Source organism: Atractosteus spatula, chromosome 3 (genome assembly GCF_055471065.1).
Source record: "Atractosteus spatula isolate fAtrSpa1 chromosome 3, fAtrSpa1.hap1, whole genome shotgun sequence".
Taxonomy (NCBI): domain Eukaryota; kingdom Metazoa; phylum Chordata; class Actinopteri; order Semionotiformes; family Lepisosteidae; genus Atractosteus; species Atractosteus spatula.
In genome coordinates, this window is record NC_142708.1 from 23466414 (window position 1) to 23477358 (window position 10945).

Below are 10945 nucleotides of genomic sequence, written 5' to 3' on the forward strand. Positions count from 1 at the left end.
AAATTAAACAGTAAATTTCTAAATTGATACATTAGCCTTAAATATAAATAGGCCATCTATAGGTTATTTTTATAACCACTGGTGTTTTTAATAGTAAGGAAACTTTGAATTTGTTTAAATGGTGTTACATAGTTAATGCAGTTAATCCTGTAGGAGTTGTATCACAACTAATAGCAGTTTAGCACACAGCAGTGATTGAAAAGAAAGCTCAGGCAGAAACTCACCATTCTAACTTTTAAGAATTTACTTTATAATGTATTTCACATTTATATTAGTATTTTAAACTGAGATCCAATAATTAAAAGATAAGGGGAATTTGAACCTTGGGCAGATAAGTCAAGTTCAAAAATGCAAACAAAACATCAGATCTAACAGGCTCTATATGGTTTAATTTTGTATATACTGATGTTGAAAACTATAACATATTGACTTAAACAGATAATGTCTAAATTGATACATTAGTCTTAAATATAAATACTGTATATATTCAAATTAAAAATGTTTAAGCTTTTAGTTTGTGTCTGGTAATAGTATTTTGCTTTCTTCATGAATCCTTAATACAGAATAAAATATTATCTACTTGGTAGAAATAAAATAAAAAATCAAGATACTTCATCTCTTAAACAATCTATAATATCAGAGATGCTTCCTGCTGTCATACTCATTTCAGGGTTCAAATGCAGTGTGCAACGTCCCTAAACTTAATTAAGTACTGAGTGGTAATGAATTGGAATTTTTTGCTTAGCACTATTTTTCTTCAGAGCATACAAACCTATAAATCCACTGAAGCTGTCAAAAGGAAATACCTACCCTAACTGTGATGTGGAGGAAAACAGATGCCACTTATTCAATAAACTAATATCCATACAGAAGAAAAATGTTGCCTGGATACCTCAGAGTCGAAGTCTGTTTGAATGTTTGTCAATATCAAACTTTATAGTCCTGAAGTGAGGATAAAATTTAGCTGAACAAGGGAATCAGGTTCTGATATTTGGACATAAGAGTCTTTGCACACAGTAAATATCATCATATATCTGTTTTTGCATTTTTGTTATTCTTTACAGCTGTAAGACTGATCAATGTTAATCTCAAAGAATATGTCTGCTTTACTTTGTGAATTTAAATACATTTTGCCATGAGTGCAATATATGAAAAGTCTAGAAAAAAATTGCTGACCTACAGCTGAAAGCTGCTACAGTACCAAACAGTTTAAATGCATACATTGGTTTTGTGAGCTACAAGTCAGCAGCACTTTTCATCTTCAACCTTACATAGCCAAAGCCACATAATCAAAATCAGCAATAAATGTTATTTTTTTTCTTATTGCCTTATAGCCTTAGGATTTAGATAATAATGCTAGCAATACAATAAATCCACTTTAATTAAAAAAATACTTAAGTAGCTGAGGGAGTGATGTACAAAAAAAAGTGTGTTTAAAAGACTTTTTTCAGGTGTAGTAAAAGATGGGCCTTTTAATGATCCATATTGCAAGTGCTCTGTTCATTTAGAATTTGTACAGAGAAGATAATTCTTATTGCAGGTAAAAATATCCCTGTTCAAGAATCAAGTTGTTTTTCATTATCTGTAGCGCTCAAAGTTCATAAGTTCAGTGTAGTTAAAAATGTCTGCTGTAGCCATAGAGAGGCATTTTTATGTCAATTGCTCAATTTGGTAACATCAGTTTTAAGAACTTGTGGCCAACATCTTTTATTTTTTGAGAGTTTCAGTACCCTATAGACACACAGTAAGTTCATTTAAATCTGTTCTTATGTTCGTAATTTTGTAGCACTTTCCCAGACCATAGATATTAAATTAATTTATAATTCTCTAGAAAAATACAAGTAGCAACATAGCCAACAACCTCTGATTGACCTTTTGTTCTCCTGTCTGTGAAGAGGAAACATACAGGTGAGATCTGTACTGCTCCATAGCCTGTAATATGGATTATATGTACCAAATAGCTGAGAAGATAGGATAACCTGGAAAAGTATGATTGCCTCAGTGTTTAACTATGTTTAATATGTTATTATTGGATCTTGTACCAGGTGGTATCTTTGGGTGGATGGTAACTGGTACAGGTTGAGCTGGAAGGATTGATGTTGCGTTTGAGACTATAAAGAAAGGAAGAGCAGAGGGACTTGAGAGTATAAAGCTGCAAATTAAGAATCCACTTAGTCCCAATAATGGTGTCACTATTGAGATTGTTTTATACAGAGCATACACAAAATTGTGTACACTGTTTCAAAGCAATTGCTTTGTAGCAAGAAGACAACCTTACTGAGTAAATTAACCTTTATATTGACTTTTTGTTAATTTAGAGAAATAAAATATATCACAGAACTAAATGGACAACCAAATTTATTGTCAAACTTTTAGGTTAAAATACAATAATGAATAGGTGAGTTTCCATCCCATTCACAACACTGTACGCTGGTAAGTGTATAAATAATTTTCAAAGGTGTAACTCCTTGAAGCTCCTCAGTGCTTTTGCAGAATCCATAGTGTGAAATGAACAGCATCGCCGATGTGGCAGAAGCAGATAATATCTTATATTGGGATGCTTTTAATAAGATTATTCAAACATCGATCAGGTAATTCAGCAGTGGCAATACATGGCAAACACAGTCAGCTTTACTTCCACAGAACATCTGTCAGCTGTCAGGTGTACAGAAAGGGCTGCGTGAGTTCTCAGGGAGACATAGTAAAAATGGATGCCCACCAGCAAAGCTACTCCACACTTCACTCAGCTGTAGCCGAGCACTGCAGCCACTGGGACAGGTCATCCCATGCATGTCATGAACAAAACATTGCACATCTCTTAGATTAATAGCATCTCCAGGGCTGAAGATTTTAAATTTATTTTCCTCTTGAGGTCCACTGTCTAACTCCGCTACTTTTCTTTTTCCTGACGTTTTGCTGCATGTGCAGGCTTTGTTTCTTTTTGTTTGTAGGGAAAACAAGCCTGGAATCACCTGCCTTAGGAGTTCAGATTGGAAAGAAATGGTGGTGTATAGAACACATGAAAATCTACTTCAGTAATGACTATTTGAATGCTTTGAATGGAATGTATACTGTGTTCTAAGATAACTTAGTCATCTCTTTTCCTTGGCCTATTGATAGTCAAAACTCAAAGGAGAACTATTTTTTTTGTCTTTCCATGGAATGAAATAAGAGAAGTAACAATAACCAAGTTATCTATCATTGAACTGCAGGAACAGAGACCAAGAGAGGTTATTTGTTTGGTTGAATTTGCATTGCTGGGTGAACAACAAAACAATGGGAAAATGAAACCGGATAAGTGGATTAAAGTACAGTATGGAATGGCCCACTTAAATGTTATTTGTTTTTCGTTTGTAACATAATTATTCATTTATCGGAAGTTAGTAATTCTAAAGGAAAGTAATTGCAATTATGTCGACTTAACTGTACCAGTACTGAAAGGAAAGTTGGATATAGTGGTCGTTTTTCATGTCTAATGTAAACTGATGACTCTGATGTAGTTTGCGCATACAGCTAAGTATTTTTGGTTTTCTTTGTCAAAAATGTTAATAAGTTTTATAAGGTGATTAGAACTTAACTAGTGCAATTTTACAACACAATAATTTGAAACCTCTAAGATGTTTGAAGGCCTTCTAATGTTAAGTAGAGTGATCTAACTTCCATAATTATTTATTGACAAAAAATGTCAATGTTCAATATATTCTCTCTGAAATAGTTTATGATAGCTAAACTAATGTGCTCATCATTTCATAAGCACGTAACAATTTAGTCATTAAACAGTCCTATCAAAAGGCTAAAGTTGAAAAGGCTTTATTTAGTGTCCTATTAAGTTTATCTCTATAGAAAGTAACTGAAAAATTATTAGTCATTAAACATTAATGACCTCCTTTATTATTACTGGGAATTTGTTCAGTGTAAGTTTCTTTTAAATGCTTATTTATTAACAGCAAACAGTCTGTTCCTCACTTCATAAAGAGATGGTCTTTATTCTCATAGTAGAATATTTTTCATTTTTTATGTTTCTCAGACACTTATTGAAATTATTTTTATATGTTAAAATGTGGCTTTACATTTACAGTATATGTCATTTATTCAAAGCACATATAATTCATGAGCATTTGGTTACAGATATGTACACGTGGAGTCATATTTGGAGTAATATATGTGTTTTATTACTTTTATTAGAAAAGGATGTCTGTTTCTTGATATCACACTGTGCAGGTAGATAAATGGGCTGCCGAAACCCAGAAAGCGAAATAATATCAAAATTCAGATGATCTCTGCAGTACACAGTACGTCTTGATGTACTTGTGCAGTTTTGAATTTATTTCAGTGACCAGGGTGAAAAGGCACAATAAGAGGTAAACTAATATCAGTATACTTTAAATTGATTGATCGTTTTGATCAAATCAATACATAGCTCAGAGCATATTCAAGAAGACCATATTAAAGCAACTGTGCAGCATGAAGGCCTACTGAAAAGCTTGTGGAAGGGTAGAATGATGAAAGGCAAAAAATTGCAGCCTTTCTTGCTGTTGGAAATATTGTGTATGTTTTGTGAAATATTGTGAAAATCAAGTTTAAGAACAGAAGTTTACTGAATTCCGAGTGCTATAGGAATACTAGTGAATGCCTTTGGAGTTTATGATCTGTCTACATATGGCTATGTGAGGTGTGGGTTAGAGTGCCATAAAACATTGAAATTGATTCTAGGAATGAACAAATGATTAAACCACAAAAACAAAGAAAATACATTTTTAATTCTTACCTACCTTCTTTTGTCTCTATCGGTTCAGAGGCTAATAAGAGATTTGTGCTGACATTTTCTCTTTAGTGTGTTTGTTTTAATAAAGACCTAAAGTGCTCCCTACAATTGTGCTGTAATAGTTGAGGACATTATCTGCTCAATTTCTAAAGGCTTTGTGTTGAAAATGGTGTTGTGTTAAACAATACCCAGCCATTAATCATGTAAAAAAAAAAATCCAGAATCAATGCCCAGAGCTCTGAAGCATTATACAATAATAGTGTTTGTAATCACTGAAGCAAAAAGCCACAATTAAAAAAAGTATTTGACAAATGAGGAGTCATGGTTTCTATATAACACAATTGTGTTGTTAAACACACTTTATCTTTTTCATCTTGTTTATTTCCCTTTGTGTAATTTTTCTTTCTCCTCTGTATTTTTGCTCATGTTGAAATACATTTAATAAATCTGAAGGTTGTGGGTATTTGAACTAAGACCTTGCAGTATAATCAAGGATGCTTATTATACAAGCAGTTGATCTGTAATGTATAGTGCAAACTCTGTAGACTGCCATCCTTTAAGATAAAAGTGCTTTTAGAATTATAGAGGACCTCAAAAGGTGGGACAGATTTACATTATCTTCTCCTTTTCATGGTGTATTTCCTCTTTGTTTTATGTCATGTTGTTGGTATGATTTATTTGTAGCCAAGAAAAAGAAGATGTCCTCATACTTGTTTAATGTATTTCTGCTGTTTTTTTATGTTATCTACCTCAGTTTATCAGACATACAATAGGTCTTCACTGATAGAGTTTTTTGTTTTACCTAAATAGGTTATTTACATTTCAGGTGATTGGTTTGAAATCTAGCTTGTCCATGATATGGAAGAGAAATTCTGAAAACTGTCTGAAATAAACAAGAAAATGTTTACAGTGAGTAGTCAGTGCCTATTCTGAAGACTTTGAGTGTGACGACTCTCAATGTCAGTTACCGCTCTTAAATATTTCAATTTAAGAGCATGTGTTTTGTATACTTTGTATACTATTTGTGTTTTTGTACTGTTCATACAGTAGTTGTGTTTCTTATTGAGAGACACTTTTTGTAGACATTAAGATAGCTTAGTTATACTGTAAGTTGAAATATCTGCCCATTTCAACAGATTGAATAATTTAAATGTTCCTTCCTTTTTCCTTTTGCTTCTGCTTGACTAAGTCAATTAAAGCAATTTTAACTTTAACTCAAATATTTTCATAGGTTTTTTATATTTTTGTTTATACCTGAGTGAATCACTTTGGTGTTAGGCAGTAGTGATAAACCTTTTACAAAATATAGTTTATTTAGATAGTTAATTTCAAAGTGTGTGCTATATTTTCTTTGTAGTTTTTTATTGACCTTAAAAAGTCACACATGGAATTAATTAACCATATTAAGGAGTGGGCCTCCTGAGAGTGGCTTAACTTGTAAAGATACTCAGTGTAGTGAGACTTGCTGGCTGAGAATTGGCTGACTGCTACTGAGGGTTTGGCAGGGATTAGTCAACCATGGTCCTGTAGACTCTCCACAACAGTGATCCCTGCAACCTCACAGACTCATGCAGGCATGCAATGCTGTTGGTGAAGGGATGTGCCTTTCCTCCAGTCTGGACAGAACCTCCAGTACGGGCCTGTGCTGCTCATAATGTGCTAAAGGATGAGTGGCTCAAATGTGTGTGGGTTGGAGGAGGTAGCCTGTTCTTCCTCATTCTCCTCTATGTCCGGTAGTAGTGATCGTAACTGAGAGCTGAAACTGGAAGAACTCCCAACTGGCTGTTTCAAATTGGTGGTGTAACAAAAATAACTGGCAGTCCTAATTTTTTATAGGAAAATATATTCAATACAGCAGAATTCACACAGTTACAAATCATGAATCTCCAGCCTTCATCTTTGAATGCCACTATCCTGCATTTTCTGTCTCTTTAAATCATCAGCAGTTGAAAACCTTTTGGAAAATTGGCTTAGTTAAGCTTTAAGGGACCCATAGAATTCCAGGATAAGCCTTTCCTCTCTTCCTAATTTGTTTATGATTTAAAGATTAAGAGGACACCCGACGGACTGTGGCATTTAAGGACTAGAAAAATCCCGGGACTTTTTAGAGATCTGGTATTGGCCATCAACACAAATTAGATGTAACCACCAATTAGCAGAAGCACTACAGTTTTTTTTAGGTCATCAGGCTGTTCCATACGACTATGTATCAACTGACATCCGTTTTTCATGTTCCACAAAGATAATGATTTCTTCCGGGAAATGGGCAATTTTAAACTTGAATCACTAGTTTTGCAAAATGTGACTTATTTTGACAGCTGAATTCTCTTTATACCTTTTTACGGCCCAGTATATCGTATGTACATTAACATTTAGAAAAGCATCATTTATTTTAATAGACAACATTTTCAATGACGTCTTTAGATAAGGAGATCCATTCACCAGTAGATTAATACCAGTTTTTGTTGTGTCACATCTAGACCTTACCAGTGTGGGCACTGCTCCCAGTCCTTCTCCCAGCCCTCTGAGCTTCGGAATCATGTTGTCACCCACTCAAGCGACAGGCCGTTTAAGTGTGGCTACTGTGGGCGCGCCTTTGCTGGGGCGACAACCCTCAACAACCACATCCGCACACACACCGGGGAGAAGCCATTCAAGTAAGTAACAGTGAGTACCACAGCTTCTTATGCAGCATTTTCTATACCCCTGATAAGACTTTTAAAGGCTAGATATCCATGTCTCTAGTGTACAGTTGTGATAATGATATGGACTGCTTCTATCTCCTTCTGCAAAAAAAGGCACATAATCTCCATGATTCTGTTTGATTTGGAGCAGTTCACATAAACAGTGTCCCTAGGTGGCTAGTGAAGAGACATGTTATTCATGACTGAGGTGTGGTCACAGTCATGTGGGAGTCCAGACTGTATCCAACCAAAACTGATAGCATTCATTTGCAGTCCCTAAGTAAGAATAATATCTACTTAGAATAGAAAGTGTGAATTTCTGTACAGTGTTAAGTTTATATATGTGTAAATTGTACAGTGTATTTGGCTTTTTATAGATTGTGATCATTAGTATCTGTTAGGTCTGCATAGGAAAATTCATTTGGTCAAATAAAGGACAAAAACCTGATCCTTATTCTTGTCTCTGACTGCTTGTTTGAGTCATGAGTACAGAAGCCTTTTAGCAAATATTCTCTGAGTCATGGAAAGCAATCTGTAAAGATTTCCAACAATCTGATTGATTTTATCTGGGTTTCAGTGTAAATAGATTTTTGTAATTAATTGAAAGAGTTTAAGGGTCAGAATGGAAAATAGATTTCTATTAATTTAAAGGTGCTTTACTTATGTGTGACCTTGTTGACTCCAGTTAATTTTTTAACACCTAATGTCTGTCATGTTTTCAATAAAGCTACCATGCAACTCTAATTAAAGCTATTAAGATGCTAACTGCAACCATATCTATTACATTTAAGAAGGGTAGGTTATTCTAAATAATATCAAATTGTGATGATAATATTTTTCAAGCCCTATTCAAATTATTCAGAAATACTGACATACAGTACTATTACTTAACAAATGATGGACAATAAATCTATTGTCCATCATTTGCTAATAAAGAAATATAAAGTTTAATGGCATTAATAACTAAGACATATAACACATTTATTTCTGATAAGGTAGATATTAAACATAATTAGTTATTTACTAGCACTCAATAAGTTGCATTTCAACAGTAAAGTACCAAATATGAAATGATAAATAATACCCATACTAGATAAATCATAAACATAAAAGAGCTTTTCATGTACTGACACAAATATATTAAAGCAACTTGAAAATGATCAGTCACATTAATGCACACAGAAACGAAAAAAAAATACTCACAATTTTACGTGAGATACATTTTTTAAATGTCTTGAGGACAATAATAATATGACTATTATTATACTACAAACTTAAACTAAATAACAGGTAATGAAAATAATACAGTACATTTTCTTGTTAAGTGAGATTTCCTTATGCTTTTCCTCACTATTCTCTTCAGGTTCAGAACTAATATTTATAATATTTACCTTCCTCCTCTTCCTAAAGGATATGATCCCTATTAAAGAATCAGGAACAAAACACTATAGAATGAATTACTCTTTTGATAGACTATTTTAAATATATTTTACTGAAAAAAGATTCAATGTTATCTTAATATTATTCAAACTGTAAAATATCTTCAATAGCTTCGACTGATGGTCCATATACAAACAAAATTGTTACTGGCAATTGATGCGTTCTCTGCCACTCAAACCATTAATAAACAGTATTGATTAGAATGCCCTAATACTTCAAACAAAAACACAGTAGCAGGCAAGTTTTGCTGGTGATAGAAGTTTATTTGGGGCATACTAATCCAGTAACTAATCAGTTTTCTAATAAGCAATCAGTGATACACAAATGTGTCATCAGCATTTCAGAAGCTCCTCAGAGGATGATGCCCACAAAGGCATTAATGAATACACCAAGAAGTCTTTAGTAGATCAATACTCCTGAGTTATTTTCATTGAACTGAGAGGTTTGATACATTAAAGCTGGAATTTTGTATTTGTCAAGATCAAAGAATAGTTTTTAGCAGAAAAACCATCCGTGTAAATGATTTTAAAAAAATAGTTTTTAATGAGAAAAATGTACACTTTTGTAATGATTATGTGTACTACAAAGTGTGATTATTGGATATGAAAAACTAATAAAAATGGGTAATTCGGTAAAGATAAATGTAATGATAAATGTTTAAAAGATAAACAGTAAGGTCAGTAAAATGACTACCAGTACATTTTTAAAACAATTTAGAAAAATGTCAATATTGTTATTAGCAATATACTGTATCATATAATCAGCTCACTTGATGTAGTAATGATGAGCTGTCTAATCAGTTTACCACTTAATATTCACTCTTAAAGGATCACTTTACAACATTTCCCCAAAGAGCACATTAAATAACTTTATCTTATAGTATTATTAATATATACAGTATATACAATTAGAAGCTCTAGGTTATGTCAAAATGAATTAACTAACATAATTAAAACAATACATGCCTTTGAAACTAAACTTACCTGAACGCATAGTACTGTTAATTTAGTAATGCCATTAGCTTTTATAATAAAAGCGCATGCAACACATTTATGTTATTAACGTATTGAGCTACTTATATAAAACGGTGTACAATTAACTGAATTCCTTCAGGAAAAAAACTGTACAGTATGTGTATGTTTTCTCAGAGCTGGATGAATTAGCAGTAACTAAAAGTCATTTTGTTATCCATTTCTCCTTGGGGTTGCGGAGCATAAAACCACAAAAGATGCTGCCTTTGATAGCTGGCCACTGAAAATCTCTTTTTGTTCTTTATCTATTTGAAGTGACAGTGATCCAGGCTGCATCTGGACAATTCTCTCTGGAGAAATCACCTTCCTCTTAGGTTATTGACAGAGCCCTCTGTTCTGAATCATGCGGGCCCTGTCCCATCATAGGCTTCAAGGTCTGAGAAGTAGTCACCAATTAGACCCCTCCAGCCTTGTAAAATTTCCAGGTACTTTTAAGTGTCAGTTGTGATTAGGCTGCAGGACATGAGGGCCGTCAGATCCCTGGTCTCAATTTTCTGCTTTGCCTCTGCAGGTGTGAGAGGTGCGAGCGGAGCTTCACTCAGGCCACCCAGCTGAGTCGACACCAGAGGATGCCCAATGAGTGCAAGCCGATAACGGAGAGCACAGAATCAATTGAAGTGGATTAACTGATTGACTGGCTGGAATTAAACTGCAAGGAAAGTCATGATTAAATGTCACGGACACTTAAGCAAAACCAAAGATTTCCTCTGAGCAACTTTCAATCAGTCCCAGAAAACCAAAAGCAGTAATAAAATAAGTGAGATGTTAAGAGATATTGATCCTGGCATGGATGAGAGACTAGGATGGGGCGGGGGAAGAGGAGTGTGCGTGTGTGTTGGTGGGTGGATGGGGGATTATTTATTTATGACTTGGGTTCCCAGTATTTTAAGTGGACAAGAAAGCTGGGACTGCACAGATACAAAAACACCCTGCTTCTGTATCAAAGATTTTCTTACTATTATTTAATACCAAAGTGACAAGACTATTTGGGGACTACATAAGATACCCACATTACTGAGTGAGAA

The 10945-nt window shown here is 34.0% G+C and overlaps 1 protein-coding gene across 1 annotated transcript in view; it reads left to right on the forward strand.

Annotated features, from left to right (window-relative positions):
- The window catches only part of prdm6 (PR domain containing 6), a 48971-nt gene extending 38425 nt beyond the window's left edge, over positions 1-10546 (forward strand). Inside the window, exons 7-8 of the mRNA XM_088912055.1 lie at positions 7246-7422; positions 10432-10546. Coding sequence (XP_088768181.1) covers positions 7246-7422; positions 10432-10546 — 292 coding nt within the window. The remainder of the gene's footprint in view (positions 1-7245; positions 7423-10431) is intronic.
- The last annotated feature ends 399 nt before the right edge of the window (positions 10547-10945 follow it).